Source organism: Miscanthus floridulus, chromosome 1 (assembly GCF_019320115.1).
Source record: "Miscanthus floridulus cultivar M001 chromosome 1, ASM1932011v1, whole genome shotgun sequence".
In the NCBI taxonomy this organism is placed as follows: Eukaryota; Viridiplantae; Streptophyta; class Magnoliopsida; order Poales; family Poaceae; genus Miscanthus; species Miscanthus floridulus.
In genome coordinates, this window is record NC_089580.1 from 38,364,952 (window position 1) to 38,391,906 (window position 26,955).

Below are 26,955 nucleotides of genomic sequence, written 5' to 3' on the forward strand. Positions count from 1 at the left end.
CCAAGGCCCACATGGGGACGGGCCGGTCGCTTTCAAGCTTCCCGCGTCGATCCAACATTTGGTTTTATTTGATTACTCCTAACCCCTCTCCACGTTTGCAAATCGCCCGCTCTCTCTAAACCGTGTACGACATCACACAAGGATCGGATTAACGTTTAACAAAACTACGTAGCTTAACACTAACCACAGGCCCACACCAGTTAGCTAGCCGCCTAACCACGGATCACCACAATAAGCACCGCCGCGTCGGCTACTTTGGCCAGTCAAACCAACCACACAACATCATCAGTCTGTTCGTGTGATCGTAAACGATCATAAATTTATAGCCAGAACAGTATTTTTCTTTCATATCAAAATAGTAATAATCCACGATCGTATCAGCTTCCGCCCAACAGGCTGCATAACAAGCAGCCAAAGACGAGGGTCTCCGGTTCCGTCCGGCTCTGCGTATGTTTTTTTATTAAAATAACAATATTTTTGTTTCGTAACAAATGAGTACCGTTTCAGCGTGGCTTAAACCAACCAAAAGTTTCGTACGGCCACCAACAAGCGCAAGTCCGCAAGTGCGGGCGGTTACACGGGGGCACGGGGGCTAGTCCACTGTGGCGGGGGGCCACGCCACGGGCCTGAAAAGGCTGGTGCGGGGCGCCACCCAACCTCTGCCGCGGGAGCGCCGCCACCGAACGCGCCCCGCCGGCCTCCCTTCCTCCCTCGCTGCCCGCCCCGTCCGCCTCGCCCTGCCCCAGGCGTCGCGACGCTCCCCCGAGAATCCAGCCCTTCCTATCTCCGCGCGGCGCTCACTCCTCAAATAGACCGCGCGGGATCACGATCCGCGCGAGCGGAGCCCGTGCAGCGGCGTCGAGGGAGGCTTGTCGGGTTGACTTGGGGCGCGGATGGGCGGGACCAGCGCGAGCGGCCGGCGGAGGTGGGCGCGGCGGTCCTGCCGGACGCCGGGAGGAGGAGGAGCCGGTGGGGTTGTCAGGCGGACGGTCACGGCGCCGGCGACCACGGCTCCGCGGGTAACCGAAGGTAACGGCCTGCTCCTCCCCGAAATGAATCTCTGCGGCTTTTTTCTGCCTGTGTCTGTGATTCGTTTCAAACGGCTGAGGAATCCCGCGCGATTGTTTCCGGTTTGATTTTCGCTTGCTAGGCATGCTTCCTTGCTTCGCCTCCCTCTCCTCGCAGCAGTGGTGGCGTGTCCTATGTGCGGAAGCGAGGAGGTTGCCTAATTTGCTTGCATCGTTGGGTTACTTGTTTGTTTGTCTGTTGCCTCGAGAAAACGTTAATTAGGGAACATCATGCTAGAGTTAGTGCGACGAAGCTTCTTGCCATTTATTTTCCACACACATGTTTTAATGTCTATATCCGAGAAATACTAACAGAGCAAAACATCCCGGGAGAAAAAATAAAATCGGATAACACAGTTTGACTGAATAATTGGTCGTACTATGTGATTCATGAATTAATCTATTTCCTTTAGGGACAAGAACTGCAACGGTGTATTTTCGTGTCTGCTTTTAATTATTATGGCGGCAAGTGCATCATGTCTGAATGGTAGTCGTGCAATTTTTAAGGTAAAAGTCTTGATGGTTTGTAGTTGACCCGTTTTTGCTCTACTTCTGACTTGTGCTCAGGGTTTGCTCATGTGGACAAGCAACGGCGTGTTCATGGAGTATTATCAGATTTCAGATGCAACAGTGGATCAACAGATCATGTAAGCTGTTCATATCCTCACTATTGATGTATCAATATTTCTGTTAGTCCTTGAGTTTGTAATTGTTTTCCTTCTAATTCTTCTACAACTCAAATCTTTATTCTGCTAAAATGTTTTTTTTTTAATTTCACCGTTCTTACAAAAAAAAAATGATACAGCTTTCTTTGAATATTGGGGAATTCAAGCATAAGATCTCCCACAGAACGTCTACATGCGCTCCTAGCATGCAGAGACTTGGAACAGAAATCAAACATGATGCTGCAAGGGGAGTTCAAGTAGATAAGACCTCCAATGATAAAGGATTGTGTCATGCTAGCAACACTGTTTCAGGAATGCCCATTCAACCTAAATATTATCTCAGCAATCCCAACAACAATTTGAAGAACCCTCTGACTGTAAAGAGTTGTAGTGAGATCAGCGATTTCAGTTATCAACTGGTCAGAAGTGCTAAAAGATCAGCTTCTCAAAAGACGGGTTTAACCAGCACAAACTGTTCCCTTTTTGAGAAAATGTCTTTGCTACATCAACCACGGCATGGTGATAATCGTCAGAACCAAAACCGTATCAGTGCTTTGAATCGAAGACACAAAATCATGAATCCTATAGGTGCAACTGACCTGCTAAATAAAGATAAGGTTCATGAACACCTTAATTCCTCATTGGAAAGACATTCACAGGCTTTGTTAAATAATGCATTGATTCGAGAAAAGCAACTGTGCTGTTCAGATATACTCAATCAAAAAGGACCTGAACAGACATGGAGCTCCACTTACAGTGAATCTGAGAAGATATTATGCTTTTCCTCCAGTGACAGCATTGATGATCTGCAAGTATCGTCTTCAAGTGACAATAGTGATAGCTCCAACTTATCATCTCTGGGTGTAATAGCTAGTGATCAATGGAATACGACCTTCAAGAAGGTATGTACTAGAATCTATGATTACTAATTTACTTGATATTGCAATTTGAAGATGCTTGTATGGTTTCTTGGTTTTGTAGAATCAGAAAGATTGTTTAGATCTTTATCAGCATGGTATCTAGCCTTTTCTTCTTTCAAACTTAACCAAACGTAATTTAATTATTGCTGTAGTACAACAGATGGACATGTTTATTTAGTTTGCTTTCCTTCGACTTGCATGGTAGGAAGGTTGAGCTCATGCTATCTTTGACAGGGATACTACCCTCATGCTGCATGCCTAGACTCTACATCTGCCATCTACGCTAGGGAGATAGGTCAGGCTAGCCCAATATCTGTTCTTCAACCTCTATCTGAAGATTGCTCTGATTCTGAAAACATCAGGCGAGAGCCTGCAGATCCATATGGTTAGTAATTATGCCTTGGTACATTTCTCTATGGTATTCTGGCCTTCTTATATTTTCTATTTTATGTTTTAATTCTATGGTCTTCTTCGTTTAGATCTCCAACTGAGACTTGAGCTTGGCACATTTGCACCAACAGAGACTGCTGCGGAGGCAAGTAGCATTGTCAGAACTAGTGACTGTTTATCCTCTGAAGTGGAGCTGAGCGACGAGAAACCCATACAGCTGGTTGAAGATATTCTTAAAGGATTTGAAGATGATGAGGAAAGGGACTTCTCTTACTTGCTGGATATACTGATCGCTTCTGGAATTCATGGAACTACAGAGGATCAAATGTACAGGGTGTGTCAGTCTCTCGACTACCCTGCTGGTGATGATGTATTTGAGAAGCTGGAAAAGAAGTACATCAAAGTTGTTCAGTGGTCAAGATCAGACAGGAAGCTTTTATTCGATATGGTGAACACAATACTATCACAAATCCTTGCCCCATGCTTGAACATGCAACCTTGGGTCAATACTACTATGAACTTGGCTCCACTTTGGGGCTCAGAGGGTCTCTTGGAGAAAGTCTTGCAGGTGCTAGTTCAGAGACGGGAACAACTTGCACCCAGTGAGACTAAGCCAGAGAAGAAAGGATTTGACACGAAGTGGCCAGATTTAGCAGACTGCATCGACAGGGCAGGAAGGGACATAGAGAGAATGATAAAAGATGATCTGTTGGGAGAGCTGGTCCTGGAGCTTCTGTCCAGTTAGGTTTCCACGGCCGTAGTAGGTTTTATTATAGCAGTACAGATACCTTGTTTTTTTTTATTTAGTTTTTTTAGTCAGTTGTAATTGTTCCTTTGGTCCCTATCCCTACGATTAGTGCTCTTTTTTCCAATCGTTATTAAAGCAGTGGTTGACAGTTTTTTTTTGGTCTAGTCGCCGTGCTTCCGGTGGTAGTAGGGACGTGAGTTCTATTGGATTAGAGGATCTCTGTAGGGAAATTCTTTTCTACCTCGAAAAAAAAAGTACTTTTCAAGTGAGGTTTGTAAGAATAGAAGTCTTTTCTGTCGAGTTTTGTCGGCTGTGAGAGTTTCAAGTCTGTAAATGAGGGCAAATTGTAGTCCCCAGACATTTGTATTTGTATTGTTCTTGAAAGGAAGAATAAGCGGCATGTCCTTTTGGTCTGTTTCTGAGTCGTTCTCAGAATTTTGATATAGTATATAGTAGCTAACAAACATTGTAACCTCCGTTGCCAACAGCGAGATCACAACAGGAGGCGTGAGAAATCACAGCAGGATCAAGAGAATTAATCTCGATAACAGGGGAGGGAGGATCTTGCTTTCCCTCGTTTTTTTTGAATTGTAATAAAAGCAATGGAATAGTTCACCACGTCACAGGTCTAGGCATGTATGCCGTGTACTCACTCACTGAACACCACACACTACCAACTGGTCCCTCCCGTCTTAATTTAGAAAATTGAGAGAGTAGTTCACATTCAGTCACCATTGAAGGATAACTGAATTGGATGTAAGCTACTTTAAAACGAAAAGTCAGATGATACACTACTCTAGAGAAGTTGTATCAAAGATACATGGCATCCAATTAGTTGAGACAGGGTCCACCTCCCGACGTAAGAGCATCTCCGAGAGTTCCAAAAAAGCTCTCAATCCTGAGTTTTTGGAAAGATTGAAAAAAAAAACATCTGTAACAGCTCCTAATCTCAGCCCCTGATCTTTTGGCATTTGGAAAAAAAAAATCCCGATCGCGCGGATAAATGCGCGCAGACTCACGACTTAGAAAACGCTGGCGCCGGTTTTTCTGCGGCATGTTTCCCCCTCGCGCCGAATAGAATGAGCCGCCGCCGCCACCTCCTCCAGGTTCAGCAGCCGCCGCATGCCGGCGCGCGAGATGATCAGCATCCGGGGCCGCAGGCCGAGAACGCGGTAGCGCCAGCGCGCCATGCAAGAACAGCCCGAAGTCCACCATCGTCAGGTTGCGCGGGTTGCGGGTCGGGTGCGGCGACAGGATCAGGCAGGTGCCTCTCACGCGACCAGATCACCGGACGGCCCTGAGGTGCCAGTGCCCACAGCGTCCGCAAGCAACAGCAAGGCGATGGTGCGGGCGTGCGGTAGTAAGTACGCGCCGCCGCCGGGAAGCAGTGCACGTCCTCGGCGTCATCAGCGTCGAAGTTGATCACGTCGTCGTCGTGGCGGGACAGCTTCCGCAGCAGCGCCGTGTACTTCTGCACCCACCACGGCTTTGTAGTTGGTGTCCAGCAGCTGCACCTTGACCTCGCCCTCCAGGTGCATGCGCCGTGGTCAGGAACAGCGGAATCAGCGCGTCGTGGAAGAAGTTGTCCATAACCGGCATTAGAGAACACCACCGCTGGCACGGCGTGATGCTTCGTGCACTTGGGCGACACCGCCGCGGAAGGGACCGACTTCACCGTAACCTCCGTCACGTCAGCGCATCCGTCATGTCGTGGAAGAAGTTGTCCTTGCGGGCGTTCGGCCGTCGCCGCTCTCGTCGAACCAGCCATGGGCTCTGTTCGCTTCAACTTATAAGTATAGAATAGTGTTTTTCTCTCCCAACAAATCAAAGTCTTGCCGAACAGAGCCGGATAACAGGAGCAGGCGCGAGCGCCGCGAGGAAAGCTTGCCGTGGTCTAACATTTTTTTTTTACATTTTAGGAGTTAATTTTTTGGAAACTTTTTTATATAATTTAAAAGTTAATTTTTTGGAAATTGTTGGAGACACAGGATTTTGGGAACTCTTCGAGATGCTCTACCATCCCAACAGTAAAGCATCATTTACATCATTATTCCGCCACAGAAAAAAATGCTAAAACTGTAACATGCTGAGGATTGGATTTATATAGAAAAAAGTTCGCTGAGGTTCAGGCTCGTTCTCTTGGAAGTTGGACAGCGAAAGCTTCTTCGGTTCGGTGGACAGTGAATGGTAGCTTCACCTACCCGCAGGACTTGATACCGATTCGCCACGTCATGGCATCCCGCCAACTACCACTGCTTATGCCCTCGGAAGCACAAGCATATTACAAAGTTACCACGATGACGTCACCCGAGAGGTATGCAAACCTACCTCTACCTATGTGCGGCTATGACAGCAGCCTGTAGGTAAGCCATGCCTGTTGGTTTGGAGAAATTATAGAGAAATTTGGATGGTTTAGAGGAATGTTGGAGGAATTTATGAGAGAAAAACAATGTTTCGGATGAAAAAAAGAAGCGGATTAAGCCGGGTTACTCGGCTTAATCCGCTTCTTTTTTTTATCCGAAACATTGTTTCTTTCTCACAAATTCGTCGAAAGTCGGATGATCCTCTTGTAGGGATGAGAGTGGCCGGGTCGGTCCATTGGGCAACTTGAGTAAAGCTATAATGGAAAAGTTAACGAATCACACGATTAGCGTCAAATTATAAATTAGGTTGATAAAACCGGTCAATAAGTAGAGTGAATTCATAACAATTTTATTTATTTTTTGGCCTTCTCATTCGGTTGGTCATATATAATTTGTAATATGTACTATGCTTGAAAGTAAATCGGTGAAATATGATGTTTCTATAGTAAATAAAGATAATTTTAAGTTTAAACCATGGTTTACTTGTAAGCTTATCGAATTTAATATAATCATATAACCTTAATATATTTTCAGGTTACCTTTTAACCTTATACCTTGTTTTTCTTTTCTAGAAATGCATACTGGTACACGGTGGCATGCCTGCTAATTTTAGCCCGAACTTGTGGCACCCTGGATTTCTTTATTTATGACGACTGTTGAGGTGTCGCTGCCCAGCTAACCCCTCCGTCCTCTGCTCTCGCCGTCCCCTCCATATTTATCGCAACAACCCCGCCCTGCCCCATACACAAAGCCACCATAGCCAGCTTCCTTCGTCTGTTACGTTGCGTCCGGTTCCCTCGCGCCGTGCGAAAATGGCCGTGCCGGAGGTTGTGGTCGAAGGCGTCGTCTTCCCGCCGGTGGCCCGCCCGCCGGGCTCCGCCGGCTCGCACTTCCTCGGCGGCGCAGGTACGTTGCGTTGCGTTGAGGTTCCTTTCCATTTCCGTGCCAGTTTGTCTCTGGTTGGTGGTGGGGAGTATGGCATGGCAGCTTCCGGTTGACCCTTCTTGGCTTGTCGCGCACGCGTGCAGGCGTGCGAGGCCTCGAGATCGGAGGCAACTTCATCAAGTTCACGGCCATCGGCGTGTACCTGGAGGACGCGGCCGTGTCCGCGCTGGCGAAGAAGTGGGCCGGTAAGACGGCCGACGAGCTCGCGTCCGACGCCGCCTTCTTCCGCGACGTCGTCAAGGGTGAGTGGGTACTAAGAGTGAAAAAGGTGCCTTGTTCTTTTTTTTTTTTTGATGAAAAGGGTGCCTTGTTCTTGCGTGAGTGATGGTCAACACTGCCGCAGCGTGCCGCTCGTGCGCCGGCGCCGGCGCACGCGACCGACCGATGTGATTGATGGTACGTCTTGCCGCTTTCTGGTGTGTGTTTGTCTCAGGCGACTTCGAGAAGTTCACAAGGGTGACCATGATCCTTCCGCTCACGGGCGAGCAGTACGCGGAGAAAGTGACGGAGAACTGCGTGGCGTTCTGGAAGGCCGTCGGCCTGTACACGGACGCCGAGGGCGTCGCCGTGGAGAAGTTCAAGGAGGTGTTCAAGCCCGAGACGTTCCCGCCGGGCGCCTCCATCCTCTTCACGCACTCGCCCACCGGAGTCCTCACCGTGAGTACCCTATACCCACCCGTATCAATCTGCTGTTCTCTTCTTTCTTTCATTTCCGTGCGAAATGGGATGGTGACACGTACCAGCGCTGATGTTATCCCCCGACCCGTTCCGTTCCAGGTCGCCTTCTCCAAGGACTCGTCGGTGCCGGCGGACGGCGGCGTGGCGATCGAGAACAAGCCTCTGTGCGAGGCCGTGCTGGAGTCCATCATCGGGGAGCACGGCGTCTCGCCGGCCGCGAAGCTGAGCCTCGCGGCGAGGGTGTCGGAGCTCCTCACCAAGGGTACCGCCGCGGCCGCCGACGCGCCGCAGGCGGAGCCCGTCTCGATCACCGCCTGAGCGAGCGGTCTAGCGGAGCCGCGAGGAGAAAGAGAACCAATCAAGCAATCAGATCGTTGGGCGGCATGGCATCTCGCATCTGCCGCCGGCCTCGCGTGCCTCCGAAGAGATGCCGCGCTGGTGCATGCGCATCTGTCGCGTCGCGGCTTGTCTGTCCGTGCTGTGGCGTCGTTTTTCTACCTTTCTGGTCGCATGTAGTATGCCTTTCGCTGTTGCTCGTCTGGGTAACACTTGAATAAAAAACGCGGATATGTTGCACCCCCTAACTCCCCAGCTTGTGTGGATCAATTGACTCAAATCACTCAACCAGAGACTTTAGTTTTTTTTGCATAAAAAACAGAGATTTTACAGACTGTTTAGTACTATGACGGCAAAAAGTGACTTTAGAGATTGCTTAGGGCCCGTTCGATTGAAGTTATTCTTGTCCGAATGATTGTATACAAATAAATGATCTTAGCTGGAAAGGTTTCCGGACATGAATCCCCAGGAACCGAACAGGCCCTTAGGACATGTTCGGTTGCAAGGGATTAATTCCCCCTGTGGAAACAATCCACACAGCTGTAGGTGGGGAGATCGCTGAGGTGTAGGGCGCCTTTGTGGGGATTCGTTCCTGTGCAGGTAGCCTCCGCACGTTCTGCTGCATGTAGCCTCCGCAAGGATTCATTCCACGACTCTAGAGACCGGGCTTAATTTCAGGTGAGGTGAAGGGGTTTGTGCTGCATGTGGCCTCCGCAGGATCCTCGAGTGGGCTAAGAGTGCACACGTTTTAGGAAGGAACGGGGATTGAATCCAGTTCTGGGTACGTCCACAACCGAACAAGCCCTTAGTGAGACTAGTCACGGTTCTCGCTCTCACTAGTCACTATGAATGAGACATCCTGGATTCCTGCGTTTTTTTCCTTATAATGCTAAGGATAATCTTCTCTGCTTCCCTCTTGATGGCGACGGAGAACGAGAAAATAAATTGCCCTCTGCTAAAGTCTAATCCTCAGCAACATTGCCCCTGTTTGCTAAGCCGTACTTTTTTAACCAACGAACGGTATTTTTCTCTTACAGCAAATCAGTCAACAGTACTTTCAGTCATGGCTAACCGGGCAACATGTTGCAACAAGGGAACGAAAACATAAACTTAGAGTGTTATTTTATAACGTGAGAACATAAATTTCCCGAATCGGAATCGTGAACGTTCCCAGAACACGAGACGTGGTCGTGTTTCAGTGTGTTCGTGCTGTATGTATGCCGTTCGATGTTGGTCGTTTTGGTGACATTTGAATGAAAAACGCAGATATGTTGCACCCCTAATTCCCCAGCATGCGTGGATTAATTGACTCAACCAGAGACTTTAGAGATTGCTTACTATGACGGCGAGACTAGTCACGGTTCCTGATCTCACTAGAGGAGTGAGACATCCTGGATTCCTGCGTTTTTCTCTTATATAGTACTAGTATATGATGCTAGGGACAATCTTCTCTGCTTACCTCTGTGACGGCGACGGGAACGAGAAAAACTGCCCTCCTCTAAAGTCTAACCTTGGATGGAGTGAACTCCCCTGCCGTTTCCCTTCCGGCTCCGTTGTTGCCACGGTCCCGATCTTCCCCCAGCCGGCCCTCCTTTTCCTCCGTCGTCGTCGGGCTCTCCGGCTCTGGCTAGGAGCAGATTCTCTTCCTAACTCGAAACCTCTACATGCAACTCGAATAGTTTTTTTATATCCTTCTTTATTAATAGAAATATATATTTTATCTTTTACACCTTTTCTATGGATAGAAATAGAAATTTTGGTAAAAGTTCCATGTAACATCTTGTTTAATTAGATCCCTAAATATTGTCCTCCTCTATTTTAGTTTTTTTGTCTAGCTAAAGATAAAGAGCAAGATTAGCTCTTTAGATTATGCTCGAGATATAAAGAAACTGTTGGAGGATAGAAAGAAACAGAGAACATTTTTTATTCAAATGACTTTTTAAGTGATAATTTAGAGTGAGTAAAAAAAAAGGAACTATTGGAGGTGCTCTAATCCTTACCTTAATTGGAGTATTGGTCATCGTAGAAGCACTATTCATGGATCTGGAGGTTCTATTTGTTTCAATCTCCATTGCAGTTCTTAACATCCTTTTATCACATTCTTAACATTGCAATTCTTAGGGGTGGATCTATGTAAAGTCTACAAAGTGCGAACACCTATGTATTGGCACGAATTTCGGTTACACACTAATAAAAACGAAACTTCCTGGACCGTACACCTCATATACACGCAGCGAAGGATGATCCAAACAGCGGGACCAATGCTTTTTCGCCCAATAAACCCTTAAACATCTTCCAGGAAGATTCATCGAAAAGACACACGTCGAGGGTGTCCTAGTGTCGATGAGGCCACCAAGGAAGTCTGAAAATCCCGTAGAGAGGTGTACAAAATAGCAAAGAGGTTGGAATTTGGAAGAGCTTGAGGTTGAAGAAGGTAATAGTCTGTGTGTTGTTGGATACCTCAATCGATCGTGATCCCCTTATATTTATATAAGTAGTGGTCTTATCACGTGAGAGGTCGAGATCCCTTGCAAAATACACTAAAATACAATTCAATCTCTGATTGCTAGGTAAAAACTCTATATATGTTTTTCAATCGTCTCGATAATAGGAATGCAATGGTGACGCTCATTCTTAAATTTGGAGAAGTTTAAAAACTGCTTAGCCAGTTTAGGAAACCGTCTAAGCTGGTTTCTGCTAGATGATTTTATCGAAGTTGTCTTTTTCTTCATCTGAACTCCAAATCTTCTTTTCAATCGTCTCAACTAGAAGAATGCTACGGTGGAATCCATTATGCATTTTGACAAAGACCAAAACCAACTTATCTGGTACCCATTTTATGCTAGAAATTCTTGGATCAACTCCTTTTGTCCAAATTTAGCTATCAACACCATGCCAAAACACACAAAAATATTATGTTCGTTGCCATATATGTACCTCTATGGTATACACTATACATTCATGAGGCAAGTGTACCTCATTCAATTCCGCCGTATCCTCTCTTTTTCTTCGTTCCAGTTTCAGTAAATGTTGTTTCCAACACATATGTTTTTCATAGCCAAATGTAAATGGAGAGGACTCTCGATGTAGCTTTTATCTTTTTCCTTAGTTGTAGTGGCGAAACCAGAACTTTTGATTAAAAAGGGCCAGGCAAACGTGATGACACCTCTAAGTGCGATAAATATATAAATAGGTGTACTCCCTCCGTACTGATAATTCAAGTTGTTTTGAACAAGGCTTGGGTCAAACATTGGGAATATAGATCATGAATAACTTTTAATTTATTGAGTTTGTAATTGTGAAAATCATATGAATTAATTTGTCTTGAAAAGTACTTTCATATATATATCACTTTCCAATAAATATTTTTATAATCAGATATCAAAGTTATGCTTTGGAGACCGTCTCACTGTCCAAAACAACTTGAATTACCAATATGGAGGGAGTATGTCTTAACAACTTTTTAAAATGTTTTTATATACTCCATCTGTCCCTGAAAGAATCAATTTCTAGCCCAAAAATTTGTCTCCAAAAAAATCGATTTCTAGAGATGAACGGTGCACATATCCACATTAATCTCTATCATAATTTGGGTCGCATTTAACACAACCTCTCTCTCCTAGATTGCTATTGGATACTCCAAACCACACTACTTAATTAGGCTTCTCGGTAACTAGAGAGCTATTAAGGTTCAGCAATTAATAAGGGGCAGCATGGTCTTTTATCTTCGTTGCTAATCTGTCATAAAGTTGCTAGGAATTTATTTTTTTAGGGACAGAGGGAGTATGTAGTTAGTATTTGTAAAGAAAAATCACAATATTATGATAAAAAAAATTTCCCGCTGTGTGTGGGGGCGGGGGGGGGGGGGGGGGGGGGGGGCATTGGCCCCTGCTAGCCCCCTGGTTCTGCCACTAGTTGTGCCTGTGAGGTAGAACTAGTTTGTGTAGAAACATAAAACTTTATGATTCTGAATTCCAAATGCAGTGAAAATGGTTGTGCATGGAAATTGGAATTATTAGGAATGCTTGCTGCGAATACAAATGTCGTCTTAGGTCAACATATATGTCTTAGAGCAACTCCAAGAGACTCTATATCTTTCATAAATGTTAGGAATAAAGATTTTGGTGAAAAACTATCCTCCAACGGTTTCTCTAAATGGTTATCCAAATATAGTCATTTTCTATTCTGGATTTTTCGCTAGCAAAAAATAGAATACGAGCATGGCTCTCTAGAGTTCACACGAGATATAGAAAAACTGCTAAAGAGTGAAAAGATACGGAAAGCGATCTTTATGCGAATAACTCTCCAAATGATGATTTAGAGAGTGAGATTTAGAAAGGCCATTGGAGAATGGAGATGCTCTTAGGTCAACATTTTTCTTCGACATTTATATTAAAAATGTTACAATATTGTCTACAAGATTGTAGAGCCACACTTTTAAAAAATGCTGAAGTAGTCTTTGTAAAAACTCGAGCCAGGCCTTTTAAAAAAAATGCTTAATGCATATTCTCTCCGTCCTGAAATATAGTACACTTTGTCCGTTCTCTGACAAAATAACTATCCCTCACTTAACTTCCTAATATATTAAAATCTGATTTTATTCCACATGATTAAAGGGTGAACTCTAAGTCTCCTTATACAAAATATGGCAAGTACATGAATTACTTTTCTTGTACAAAATAATCACATATTTTTATTTAAGTAAACATTATCTTTTTATTTTCCAAACGCACTATATTTGAGGGTAAATTTCAAATGCTAGAATACATTATATTTCATGATGGAGGGAGTACAGTACAAGAAAAGATATAATTGAAACAATGTGGATAGGAGCTGAAGGTAAAATATTAATAGGGCAAAAAAACAAGAACCTTACCATGTGCCTGAGGGCTTTAGGCCTTGTAAGGCTGGCTGAATCGGACCGTTGAATATTGGACCTATCCGATTGAGCTGGCTTAAACTCTGCCACAAGTTGACACTAACAAACATGGGCCTGGGCTTTATATTTCCCGTTCTCGTAGTTTTTCAAAAAATTGTTGGTCTGAACAATTTTTTTTTTTTGCAGAAATACACTCTGTTAAAGTTCTTGTTAGCAGGAGTATATTTTTGCTAGTCTTTTTATTCGTGCAATTGTTTATGCAAAAAAGAAACAAATCATGAAAGATTACTCCGCTTGTTACCACACGCTCGTCCGAACGGCGTGCATAAAATTCAGCACTTTGTGCAGGGCGCGTCCCGACTCCCAAGCCTGTACACAGGCGGTAGCTATTGCATTTGCATGTCTCAAAATCTTCTGGACTAGGCGCCTGAATTTTCATATATATATCTAACAGTTTTAGATAATCGACTAGTACAATTAAAAAAATAATTTATAATTTTCCTATAATCAGATAATGACAAAATTACATATTCGCTGAATAACAACAAAGAAATTAAGCATCTGAAATATAGAAGAAGTGCAAATCTTTTGGGGCCTTAAATTTCACTTAGAGAGCCTCTTGGGAGGCTCGATGGTAGTAACCACTAACCAGCAGCAGTCAGATGTAAACGCATACATGCACTGTTTGGTGGCTGGACGACAAACTACGTGCTGGAGCTGAGCAACAGAACGGAGGACCTCCACACACATATCTGTCTCTGTCTACCTGTAACGCCCGACGAACTCACGAGCAACAGAACGGATTCGATCGGTCGGTCCAGATCACAGATCGCTTCTACTCGTACGTGAGTAACGTGTAGCTTCGCCTGGCCTGGTCTGCACAGTCATTTCTTGGCAGGCCGCCGTTGGGACCTGGGACCTCCAGGAGCCGAGCCCACAAGAAACGTCCGTTGGCGCAGCGTGTTCGACGATCTCAAGTTCTGAACGAACCAGCGGCCGAAACCAGGCACAGTATGCAGCAGAGTGAGCACCAACCAGCGCCGGCGCGGCGCGGCCCGCATGCCGCATGGCCCTGGCCCCGTTTGGGAGCTTGCCAAACAGGCTGTCAGACCGGGTCCCCCTGCATCACACAAGACGACGACGCTCGTCACGTGCACGCCGCTCGCGCATCCCTGGCATTGCAACTTGCCCACCGGCCACCGCGGCCGCTGCTGCACGCTGACACACGCAACGGCACCTTGCCATATGCGTCTGCAGCTGCAGGGGACTGGTGACTAGCCCGTTGCCCCGTGCGGCCGCGCGGATTTGCTCGGAATTCGCCTCGCCCCGGCGGCAACGGCCCGCGGCGGCGGCCATCCAAAACCAACCGCACCCGTGCCGGTGCCGCTTATTGCCCGCACGGACCGCGTGAGATTACGTGCTTTTGGATCGGAACAACACGATCATGGCAGCTCAAAGAAGCTGGATCCGTTCCCGGCGCCCGGCGCCCGCCTGGGCCTGGGCCTGGCTCGCCGCGGAGTCCGCGACGACGACTCGCCAACTGTTTTTGCATGGTTGGATCGAAAGGAGGAGGAGAAGCCGGTGGATGCGTGGATTGCAACTTCGCAACGGACGTGACGACGCCAGGGGAAAACAAAACCTGATGTTTTCCCGCCGGGCGGGCTGCGGTCTCCGGCGCGCGTCTTGGCGTCGTTGCTACTCCACGCGTGCATGGAACTGAAGAACGGACCGTCTCTTTTGCCCTGAATCGTGCATGACGACTGCGTGCAGGTTTGGTCATTGGTGGGGATCGGTCGCTCGGCCTCGGCACGTCACGGAGGTATGTGTGTCCATTCGCTCCAACGGTCTGGAAACAGCACCGGAAAGAAAGAGCTCGAACGCTGCAATCCCAGCTCTTGCATTTGTATCAGTAAAACCTCTGGAAAAGTGTCGGCTGTGGACTTTTCAGTCTTCGCCACGAGAACGAAATGGACATGGATAGAGATAGGAAATGGTGGGCCTACGTTCTTCCGCCGATCAGGACGCTGGGGTTCTTTTCTTGCTGTCCGTCTCGCATGGAGGTATCCTGAAACGTGAATGTTATCTGAACCATCCCTATTCGTTTTTGAAGATTCCCTGGATTATTCGGGACATTATTTATGATATTGCGTTCGCAGGTTGCTCTCTTTATTTTCCCTACGAAGAAGAGAAGGAATAGTTTCTTACTTTCACGTACTGTTCCTCCTGAAAGAGCTAAGAAGATCAATGAATTTAGTGCTCGATGAAAACAGTTAATCATAGCCGTGCTGGCAGTTCAGTACTCAAACCCGACGGGAATTACTCAGTCTGATGGCACAAATTCTTTTACGCCTACCATCGTATCAACAATTCAGTACTGCATGTTACATCAACGTTAACTACAATATTAATTTCCTGAAAGGCCTTTCTGTGGCGCTGAACCATACAGCAACGTGGGCGGAAAATCTGAAACACGTCAGGACTTTCACGGTGGCCTGGCACTGGCAGCAATGATACGGTAAAAAAATCGTGTCGTTTCCTCCAAGCTAACTTAATCGTGACAGCTCTACTTCCTGGTGAAAAGATATTGGAGATCTCCTGCTATTGTGCCTAACTCTGCCTTTCCTGTGCACAAAAGAACAAAAGAAACATGTAGTTTTGCCCAAAAACTATCAGTTTGTTACAGACCATCCCTGAACTATTTTGTTTGATGCTACAATGACATCTGTGAATTTCTTCAGGGAGAAAAACACCAGCAGCACTTTTGAGAAGAGTTTTTTTTCACCATCACTTTTTTGGATGGATTTGAGAAGAGTTTACTCTTTACTGCCATGTAAAGCAAAGTGGTGCTCTCTTATATATATAAGATATATTTCCTAGCTCCCCGTAGTCCATTCCATTCCACCATTTCAGCAACACAGCCAAAGCAGGCAAGCAGCAGCTCAGCTTGTTTCCAGCGCTCACTAGCTAGTCGGCTGCCATGGCTCCTCTGCTGTTCAGGGACATGAAGGGGCTCTCGTGCTCGTCTCCGGCGTCCACGGCGATATGCCCGAGCCTGGAGCGGCAGCCGATGGTCCGGTCACACAAGGCCATTGCTAGTCCCAGTCCCCGTCCCAGTCCCCTGGCTCACGTTCCTTCCGAGCCCAGGACACACCGGCACGACGGCAAGAAAGGGCAGCAGCAGCAGCACAAGGCTGTCGTCGTCCCGAACAATACCGGTGGCCTCGTCAGCCCGGCCGGCTCGTCCAGGTACTTGCTGAGTAGCGGCCGCTTCGCCGCCACCGTCACCGAGGAGATCCAGGAGGTGGTGGAGTCTGCCCCGGCCCCGGCCGTCGATGCCAAGCGGGAGGAGGCAAGTGAAGCTGCTGATGCGAAAAGCGGCGCGCAGGCGCAGGAGCAGGTGAGGAATCCTCCACTTACCTGTGGTCTTGTGGATCATTATTGAACACTGACTATGACTAGCATGCAGTACTTGTGTGATTTCTTTTTTTACTTTAACATTTGGCCCTACTCTTCTTGATTAGAAAATGATAGAAAATCATAAGTGATCAGTAGCACAATCATATCAGTGTGGGGGCTTTGAGGGTTATACAATGTTTTCTCATTTGATATCTGGAACGTCCAGGCGAAGTTATCCAGATACCATGATTACAGGCAGATAGTTTTTTTTGTGAAAAGTTGGTTAAAGATTCTGAATTGCAAAGAGATATGCATATAAAATTGTGGAATGGCTGCAGCTTTGTGGCCTACTGGATTAGTATGAGAACTTCAGAGTCTCACATCATGGCACCTCTATTTTTTTTATCATTATAAGCAAAGGCATCTCTTAGGTTTCAAGCTTGCGCATTTGTCTCGTTTAGTTCAAAATCCGCGAAGCCAACATATGTTCCTTGCTAGATTCGCTTAAGGAAACATGTGTTTCTATGAACTGAGCTCCAGCATTGGCATCTTATCAGGTGGTTGTGCTCAAGGTATCCCTGCACTGCAAGGCATGCGCCGGGAAAGTGAAGAAGCACCTCTCCAAGATGGAAGGTGAGCCTGACAGCTACTGTATTTCTTCAGGATCTGAAACTTTTGTTCAGAGTTAAAAGACAACAAGATCACACAACTAGCCCTTTTCTGGTTCTGGTGATAATAACCAATCCAAACGGGGCGCTCCTGTGAATGCAAACAGGCGTGACGTCGTTCAACATCGACTTTGCGGCGAAGAAGGTGACGGTGGTCGGCGACGTGACGCCGCTGGGCGTGCTCAACAGCGTGTCCAAGGTGAAGAACGCCCAGCTATGGGCGGCGCCGCCGGCGATAGCCGCCTGAAGGGAAGACGAGAGAAGGAAAGGAGGCCCGAAAACCAAAGCTTCTTCGCGCCTAGGATCCGTTCCGGTTGGCCGTGGCCGGTAGGGAGTGCTCAACTGGAGAGGCGCACGTACGCACCACGGCACCCGTGCCAGAGCACGCTGGGCCAGCGCGAGACTGTGAGCCTGCGCTGGTGTGTCTCCTAGACCAGCATGCGTCCATCGTGTGTCCGTGTCCTGGCACTTGAATGCGGCTTTGGTTTTTTCCTGTGGTCGGCTTGTGACCCTCTCCTCTCCTTGTTTGCTGTGGGTGGCACCATGCGAGGTGAATGCGATCTTGCTTGGTGCTTGAGTGCTTCCGTCTGTTTCTGTTATGAATGGGTGACTCTGCTTTTTTCCTCCGTGCTGTATGCCTGTAATTAATATAAGAATGGCACTGCAATGCTGTCTGGAAGAGTGAGTGGCGTGTATTTGGTGTCTGGAAACTAATTTGATGAGTGGCCTTCAAGCAAGACATCCAGAAATTTTAACTCACACATCATGTAGGGCGAGTTTGAAACGGATAATCTCTTGTCCCGAATCTGAATTTCAAGAACACTGAAAAGAGTTTTCATATCTGTGGATATGGATTATCTGAATTTCAAGAACACTGAAAAGGGTTTTGATATCACCACACTGCTCCCACACCCTCTCTCACTCGCTGCAGTGCCACCAAATCGCCGCCGCCGCCATTGCCAAAGAATCCACCCGCCACCGCCGATCTCTCGATTGGGAGCGCCACGAGCACTTCCCCCCTTCGGTTGGCACTGCTACGGCACACCGCACCCACCGCGCTGCATTTTGGCTCTAATCGGTGTCGCGAGGAGGCCAACAGCGTATACATGGTCGAGGGTGAACTGAATTGAAAAGAATGGAAGGGCAAATATGAGTGAGAAAATTAGAATTCCACCATCGTGGGAGATGGGCTTCGCAGCAACAGGATTTCACTCGTTTGTCGTTATGAAACATGTACAGCCCGCTAGAATGCCATCTTGTGAGTTTAGAGCCCAGAAAAAAAATGAAAAACGAAATTCTCTTCCAACACATGTGAGGGTAAACTTGAACAAATAAAAAAGAAATAGAGCTGCAGAAAATAGAACTCTTTGTGCTCTATCAAAGCAAACAACAACAACAACAACAAAACTTTTAAGTACCAAACAAGTTAAGGTCGGCTAGAGTTAAAACCCAACAGAAACAATCAAGGTTCAGGCACGTGAATAGCTGTTTTCTAAGCACTCCTATCTAAGGCTAAGTCTTTGGATATATTCCATCATTTTAAGTCTCATTTTATTGCCTCTACCCAAGTCAACTTCGATCTTCCTCTGCCTCTCTTCATCCTGGCTTAGAATTCCACTACGCAACAGTGCTTATGGAGGTCTCCGTTGGACATGTCCAAACCATCTCAACCAGTGTTGGACAAGCTTTTCTTCAATTGGTGCTACACATAATCTATCACGTATATTATCGTTCCGAACTCGATCCCTTCTTGTATGACCGCAAATCCAACGCAACATACGTATTTCCGCGACACATCTGTTGAACATGTCGTCTTTTCGTAGGCCAACATTCTGCACCATAAAACATAGCAGGTCTAATCGTCGTCCTATAAAACCTGCTTTTTAGCTTCTGTGGTACCCTTTTGTCACATAGGACACCAGATGTTTGGCGTCACTTCATCCACTCTGCTTTGATTCTATGGCTAACATCTTCATCAATATCCCCGTCTCTCTGTAGCATTGATCCTAAATATCAAATGGTATAGCCAGCAGAAATTTCTTTTTTCAGCTCATACTGGGTAAAAATCCAGAATAATTAAAAAAAAACTTGAATACTAGCTGAAAGTGTTTCCAAAACATTAGCAGTGAAATGATTAAAATATCAGCACAGCAAGAACCAGGATCAGTGTAAATGAATTTGTAAAGCAAGAGAGAATTTTAACAGCTAACAGATCCTGAGGAAGATAACTGTAACAGATATTAACTCGGAATGCAAGGGGCATTATAAAGCTGCACAAGGATACATAAAAGGATACGGCTGAAGGCTAATACCACAGAGCCATGTATTATTTTGCTACTGCAAGGTCATATCAAATAGTAGGGTAAAAACAATTGCTAAAAACTTAGAAAACCCAACATTGGTAAAGGAGGATGAGATCCGACATCGATGGCAAGAGTATTTTGACAAATTGTTCAATGGTGAGAATATGGACACAACCTTTCAGTTGGATGACTCTTTTGATGACACCAATAGACGCTTTGTGCGGAGAATCCAAGAATCTGAGGTCAGAGAGGCGTTGAAAAGGATGAAAGGAGATAAGGCGATGGGACCGGATGGTATCCCAATCGAGGTGTGGAAATGCCTCGGGGACATAGCTGTAGTATGGTTAACCAAGCTGTTCAACCATATTTTTCGATCGAACAAGATGCCTGATGAGTGGAGGAGAAGTATATTGGTACCGATCTACAAGAATAAAAGAGATATTCAAAGTTGTACAAATTACCGGGAATTAAGTTGATGAGCCATACTATGAAGCTATGAGAGAGAGTTATCGAGCATCGCTTGAGAGCAATAACGCGGGTCTCTATGAACCAATTTAGTTTCATGCCCGGAAGGTCAACCATGGAAGCCATTTTTTTAATAAGACAAGTTATGGAGCGGTATAGGGAGAAGAAGAAGGACCTACACATGGTTTTTATTGACTTAGAGAAGGCTTATGATAAAATACCAAGAAATGTTATGTGGTGGGCTTTGAACAAACATAAAGTCCCAACGAAGTACGTCGGGCTCATTAAGGACATGTACAACAATGTTGTGACTAGAGTTCGAACAAGTGATGGAGACACGGATGACTTCCCGATTAGGATAGGACTACATCAAGGGTCAGCTTTGAGCCCTTATTTGTTTGCTTTAGTAATGGATGAGGTCACAAGGGACATACAAGGGGACATCCCTTGGTGTATGCTTTTCGCGGACGATGTAGTGCTAGTTGATGAAAGCCGGACAGGAGTGAATCAGAAACTGGAGTTATGGTGGGAGACTTTGGAGTCCAAAGGTTTTAGACTTAGTAGAACTAAAACTGAGTATATGAGATGTGACTTCGGCACTACTACTCGGGAGGAGGAAGATGTTAGTTTGGAAGGTCAAGTAGTGCCTAGGAAGGATACCTTTCGATATTTATGATCAATGCTATAAAGGGACGGGGATATTGATGAAGATGTTAGCCATAGAATCAAAGCATGGTGAATGAAGTGACGACAAGCGTCTGGTGTCCTATGTGACAAAAGGGTACCACAGAAGCTAAAAGGCAAGTTTTATAGGACGGCGATTAGACCTGCTATGTTGTATGGTGCAGAATGTTAGCCTACGAAAAGACGACATATTCAACAGCTAAGTGTCACGGAAATGCGTATGTTGCGTTGGATTTGCGGTCATACAAGAAGGGATCGAGTTCGGAACGATGATATACGTGAGAGATTAAGCATAGCGCCAATTGAAGAAAAGCTTGTCCAACACCGGTTGAGATGGTTTGGACATGTGCAACGGAGACCTCCAGATGCACCGGTGCGTAGTGGAATCCTACGTCAGGATAGTAACGTGAAGAGAGGCAGAGGAAGACCGAAGTTGACTTGGGTAGAGGCAATAAAAGGAGACTTAAAAGGATAGAATATACCCAAAGACTTAGCCTTAGATAGGAGTGCTTGAAAAACAGCTATTCACATGCCTGAACCTTGATTGCTTCTGTTGGGTTTCAACTCTAGCCTATCCCAACTTGTTTGGGACTTAAATGCTTTGTTGTTGTTGTTGTTGTTAGAAAACCCAACATAATTTAACAAGCATGCCTGGCATATAAAGCAAAAAATAATCTGTATTACCCTTCAGTGATTGTGATCGCACTTCCTTTCATAATGTCCATGACGATGTACTTCATCATGGTATATCTCATGCTTTCCTTTAGTAGCATCACCAAGCATGGTTGTCGAATGATCTCAAGCAGAATCTGCACTTTGGGGATCATATCTATATCACTGAATTAGTCTTGAGTTACAGATAATGATTTATGTCGCTTCTGACTAGCTCTACTTCTATCACTGAACCCTTCTCCTGGCAAGTGAGAATATTCTGTCACAGGTGATTTTGTGACTGTATTGGCCATGTTGTACAATCATTTGATTCATGACGGTGGTTTGAGACACCCTTCTTAAACTTATAGCCAGAATTCCTATTGTCATTGGAGTGTCTATGGTTCTCTTGCTGGTAAGGATAAATTTGATATATTTCACTTTCTGATCCTATATTCCACCCATTTCCTTCTCAGATATATAGTGGTAACAGTTTCCATGAGTTTGACACCTTGAGTTATTGTATGAATCTCGTGTCACTGCTCCTCGATGAAAATCTTCCCAAAGAATCAGCACGATGTGGGTTGTCACAGCTAGATGACCGAGAAGCCAAAGCTTCCTCATCATGAGAGTAGCTGCTTGCAAAATCATAACTTCCATGATATGCATCGCTGTGAGAGTTGCTCTTAAACACATTCCAAGCAATATCAGCAGGAGCTTCCACAACATAACCAATACCTCCTGCCTGTTTGATTTCATCCATATGCTCATCAATTATGTCTCTTAGTATCTTCATAGAGAAAGGAAGACATCAGATTCATATCTTGATCAAGGCAAGTAACTTCCAAAACCAAAAGAACAAGAGGCAGTACAATGTACAGAAGCTTTTTACTTGTTCCATCGGCAGTAAAAATGATATCAGAATGAACAGTATAGGAAATTTAGTGAAACAACTTTAAACTGGATAATTAATTACAATATAGAAATGAGATCAGATACTGATAAGAAATTACTCTAGCCTCCTGACATGACGTGAAAGGTTGTCCTATTTCCAATGTTAGATATAATATCAAACAAGAAGCTAAAACTACGCAAAAAAATCCAAAATAGTAATTGTTTGAAATGTGTACAATAATCATAACAGCTGAAATTATCTAGAACTTTGACATGCACCTCTGTAGGGTTTCGATTCACTTTCTTGCCACGGTAAGATGTTCTTCTTCGTTTATAATCTCGTTCTTCAGCTAAAAGCTCCTCCCTTGTCTTGGCTCTAGCAGATTCCTTTTTCAAAAGAAAGAAAAAAATATGCACCAGATATTAAAAATGAATAGCATATTGTATGGGGATCAGTAAATTATGTGGTAGCAAAAACATATGAAATTCAAGTCTTATTTTATTTGCAAATATATCTCCACTGAGTAAGTGTATACATTTTGGCAGTCAACTTTGAGACAATCTATTATATTTTATGTGTATGAGAAAGTGCTTCTCTATTAATTAAACAGTAAAAGCAAAGAGAATTGGTATGTCAAACAAAAATAATGGCTACAGAACAATTAAGATTCACAGAAACTACAGTTCCACTGCTCCATGAAGCATCTCCTTTTGCAAATGAACTGTCATTACTCAAACAGAATTTACGATAAGTACTATCCTTACTACTACTACCCACACCCAAACATATATATGTACGTACGTATGTGTGTGTGTCCTGCACAAATACCTAAGAAGCACAACATTCTTGCTTTTATTAGCTAGATAGACTAGATATGCTACTGATGACAGACCTTTCTCATATGTGCAAATTTGATACAATTCACATATTATATTATGGACCCTAATTATGCAGGTTAGATGCATATTTTGAACAAAGGGAGTAATAGTATCCATAATAGGCTAAATGTAGAGACATCTGTGCAGTATCTAGATTCGGACAGCTCTTTTCAAAAGATTGGTTGCATGTCCATACCTTGTTCGAAACTCCATACCTTGTTCGAAACTCGCCGTGACAGAACCCCATCATACTCCAGAACAGCCCTGTAGTTTGGTCTGTTTGATCTCTCCAAAATCCCTCGTTCCAGTGCTTGTGAATACCCAAATAATCTATAAGAGAATTACATGCATTTATCAAGGCAAGAGTTTTACCAAACAAAGAAAAATTAACCACAACTTGAACAGAAAACAAAACATCCACGAATTGTTATCATCAACAGAGATTAAGCTTTATTTGCATATGAAATGGTGTGCAACATGCTGCTAATACATGATCAACAAACTGATATCCTTAGGGCATGTACAATACAAAAAGTGCTTGTAGAGATGCTTAAAGAAAGAGAGAAACTGCTACATCACCAATCTATACAAGAATCCCAGTCTACAATGGGAACATTTTGATAAATCTAGGAGATTGATTAGGCACTCATCCATCCAATACCTGCACAGCATACTCTAGCTATATTTTACTTGCCTACTACAAGCACCTATTTACTTGCCTACTACAAGCACCTAACTCCACAATTCACATGAGACATTCGATCAAAGCTTTGGATGCCAGGTCCAGTGCCGATTCAGCTTGCAGGCATCCATGCTCCTTCCACCATGGCAAGGGGATCCATTAACTGCAGCTTAGAGACTTCTACAAAGAAGCTGCATAGTATCTGGCCATTTGGTAAGCATGTATATCAAGGTTTTTTAAGCATCACATGCTGACTATGATACTACGTTTTATGTGAATGTGAATATGCAGTTATGCACAAAACTGAAATGTAGTGCGTTCCCTTCTTCCATGGAGACGAATAAGATACTAACATTGTGCTATGGATACAGCATATGAAGTGTAGTTATAAAGTGTGAAATGTATGTATATGTTTTCTTTTTTTGCATTGTATTTATATATGTATCTACTCAAATTGAAGCAACAAAATATATCAGTGCAGAACATAGGAAACTAAATATATATGTCCTCTATTATGGACTGCTTGCCATCACTACACAATAAGATGGTGGTAGTTTTATGTCCTCTACATGGACTGCTTTGCATCATTACACAGTAAGATATTATATATCTCAACTGTGTAGGCCACACATATTGAATAAAACATCGGTCAACTACAGGAGGGTATGCAAATACAAGCAGAACTACTGATATTGCATCTCGGCTCCAAAAATTGCTTCGGTGTCGAAGTTGATGTTTAATGATAACTCCCTCCTTTCGTAAACAAATTCCTCTCTCAACGTTAGGAACTACGTATGCTCTGTCAACCTTTCTTGTATAATTATTAGCATAAGAAATTACGATGATAATATGCAATGCAGAAATAAGTACATCATAAAATTCTAACAAAGCATACAGCTGATATTTTGACAAGCGTTGAGCTTGCAGCGCCTTGGTCTTCTCCTCCAAGTAGAACCTCTCACACAATGCCACAATGGAAGCAGCAACCTGGGAAAGAAAAACAGGGGCTGCCACGACATCTCCAGCATCACTTCCTTTCTCACCAGCTCCAACCTTGTCCTCTCCTACACTTGCAGCACCATCTCCTACACAAACAGCCAAGCAATACGCCATCTGTAGCACTGCCTCCTTCACAGATACAAGCGCAAATAGTTTCCCATTGCTTTCTCCATAGAGAACCCCAAGCTGTGCGCCTAACCATGAGAGGCCCTCGACCAGCCTCGGGCACTCAAACCTCATGGCCCTGGGATCAAAGCCTAGCCCCTCGTTATCGCCATTCTGCATCCCCTCCAGCAAGTACATGGCCTCCACTGCCATCGCCTTCAGCAAGAGCCACAGTAGCACCAAGATATGGTCCACATCCGTGACGTTGACCTTGACCCCGTACCTCGGTGAGCTCTCAAACACCCACTGCCGCAGCTTGGCCTCCCACCATGGCGTCACACCCAAGCAGAACGTGGCCACTACCCGGGTTACAGCATAGGAGTATGATCCCGGGACGTGGTGGCCCCCCGCAACCCAGGAGTCCAACTCCCGGTGCAGGAGGCTGAGCTCCGACGGCAGGATGCGGGGCGGATGGGAGGGGCTCCGGCCGGTAGTGGAAGAGGAGAAATCTGCGCACACGCCAGCGAGGAAGGCGGGAAGGGAGGTGGCTGCGGCGGTTGGGACGGGGCTCATACGGACGACGGCGGGGCAATCGGAGTAGGGAGCTGGGGCGGCCGGGAGAGGGAGGTTGATAGCGGTGACCGGCGGCGGGAGTGTAGGTTTTGTGGTGGTAGACTGAGGTGAGGGGATACTGGCGATGGGGGTGGTTGGGTGAGGTTGGAGAGGGGAGGGTACAACGGCGAGGGCAGAGGATGCGGCGGAGAGGACGGAGCGTAGGTGGGCGAGGGCGGACGTGAGAGCAGGAGGTGGCGGTGGAGGATGAGGGATAGGCGGCGGCTCCATTTGAGCGGAGCGGATCCGGTCGTCGGAGGGTTTCGAAGGGGAGGCAAGGCGGCCGCAGCCCGTGCGAAGCTTCCCGATGAAGGAGGCGGGAGGCCTGGGATCGGAGGGCAGGTCCAGGACCCATGGCCCCATGGGTCGACGTGGACCTGCTGGATACAATAGTGCCTCTAATGTAGATCAAGGAGTAGGCTTTTGTGTTAGACGTGAAAAATTGTTTATGTACCTTCGTCTAGGTCATTATTTTGTCCATGGTGCCACAGCAGCTTGGACGACGGTGATATGACAGCTCGGTGCAGTGGTTCTAGCGTAGTGGAGTCAAGGTCCAGTGGAGTCGGTGGGGCTTCCCGTCGCTGGCAACACTTACTGTAGATCGGATTATGTTTTCTGTTGGTGGTAATGGCGGCTCCGGTCAACTTCGTAGTTAGAGTTGTGATCCCCATATTTCTTTTATATGTGTCGTGCAACAGGGGCCCACCAACCATATTAGAGTTGGGCGTCCCCGATCAGAGCACAGAGACAAGGGCCCAATAGGCCGTGGAGATCAACTAACATTCTCCCCCTTGATTTCACTACCATCTTTCAATTTCATATCATTTACTTGTGTTCATTTCATTACAGATTAGCACATAGAGTATGTTTCATCGTCACGGTCAATTACCGATAGATTTAACAGCTACAATACACCACTCTGTTCTGAAATAGATACTTAACTTTGGGCCTTCTTTTGTCCAGAAATTTTAGGCTTTCTCTTAAACCCATGCTAGCTACATATTCTCTGAACACGTTGGGTGGTAAGCCTTTTGTAAGTGAATCCACGAGCATCTTTTTAGTACTTATATGCTCAAGACTTATGATATGATTCCGGACTTTATCTTTCACAACATAATACTTTATATCAATGTGTTTGGCAGCACCACTTGCTTATTGTTGTGAACATACTGTACTGTCGGATTATGATCGCGGTATAACTTAAGTGGTCTATAGATGTCGTCAACCACCTTCAAACTGGGTATGAACTTCTTTAGCTAGTTCACCTGCCCCGTTGCCTCATAACACGCTACAAACCGGCCTACATTATGAACGATGTAGTGACGGTTTGCTTTGAGCTTTTTCATGAAATAGCTCCCCCTGCGAGAGTGAATACATATCCAAACGTAGATTTTCTATCATCTCCCGCGTAATCAGAATCTAAATATCCCACTATATGGAGTAAATCAGATCTTCTATACATCATCATGAGGCCTTTCATTCCTTGCAAATAACGCAAGACTTTCTTTACCAATTTCTATTGTTCTGTTCCAGGGTTGCTCTGGAATCTGCCAAGTAACCCGGTAACAAATATCAAGTTAGGGCGCGTGCATACTTGAGCATATTGCAAGTGTAAGGAAAATGGAC

At 45.3% G+C, this 26,955-nt stretch overlaps 4 protein-coding genes across 5 annotated transcripts; 3 read left to right on the forward strand and 1 right to left on the reverse strand.

Moving 5' to 3' along the window:
- Positions 1-593: 593 nt before the first annotated feature.
- On the forward strand, positions 594-4,203 carry LOC136479665 (uncharacterized). Its single transcript, XM_066477453.1, has 5 exons — positions 594-1,029; positions 1,635-1,714; positions 1,873-2,634; positions 2,887-3,037; positions 3,132-4,203. Exons 1-5 carry the CDS (start codon positions 894-896, stop codon positions 3,785-3,787), a joined length of 1,785 nt encoding a protein of 594 aa, XP_066333550.1. The 5' UTR covers positions 594-893; the 3' UTR covers positions 3,788-4,203.
- Positions 4,204-6,890: 2,687 nt separating this feature from the next.
- LOC136479675 (chalcone--flavanone isomerase) lies at positions 6,891-8,360 on the forward strand. The gene is made up of 4 exons (XM_066477456.1): positions 6,891-7,059; positions 7,182-7,340; positions 7,532-7,755; positions 7,876-8,360. Exons 1-4 carry the CDS (start codon positions 6,966-6,968, stop codon positions 8,092-8,094), a joined length of 696 nt encoding a protein of 231 aa, XP_066333553.1. The 5' UTR covers positions 6,891-6,965; the 3' UTR covers positions 8,095-8,360.
- A 7,497-nt stretch (positions 8,361-15,857) lies between these two features.
- LOC136479683 (protein SODIUM POTASSIUM ROOT DEFECTIVE 2-like) lies at positions 15,858-17,792 on the forward strand. Its single transcript, XM_066477461.1, has 3 exons — positions 15,858-16,388; positions 16,945-17,020; positions 17,163-17,792. The coding sequence occupies exons 1-3, from the start codon at positions 15,969-15,971 to the stop codon at positions 17,300-17,302; spliced, it is 636 nt and encodes a 211-aa protein (XP_066333558.1). The 5' UTR covers positions 15,858-15,968; the 3' UTR covers positions 17,303-17,792.
- Positions 17,793-19,012: 1,220 nt separating this feature from the next.
- On the reverse strand, positions 19,013-25,684 carry LOC136486534 (U11/U12 small nuclear ribonucleoprotein 48 kDa protein-like). Of its 2 annotated transcripts, XR_010766869.1 has the most exons (5): positions 24,509-25,684; positions 23,147-23,261; positions 22,332-22,439; positions 21,192-21,948; positions 19,013-19,392 (listed from the first exon to the last, which is right to left on the reverse strand). XR_010766869.1 is itself a non-coding variant. In XM_066483519.1 (4 exons), the coding sequence occupies exons 1-4, from the start codon at positions 25,558-25,560 to the stop codon at positions 21,676-21,678; spliced, it is 1,548 nt and encodes a 515-aa protein (XP_066339616.1). In that variant the 5' UTR covers positions 25,561-25,684; the 3' UTR covers positions 20,883-21,675. The 2 variants fall into 2 exon arrangements, 1 of the variants encoding a protein (XP_066339616.1); XM_066483519.1 differs by lacking the exon at positions 19,013-19,392 and having other exon boundaries at positions 20,883-21,948.
- Between the last annotated feature and the right edge of the window lie 1,271 nt (positions 25,685-26,955).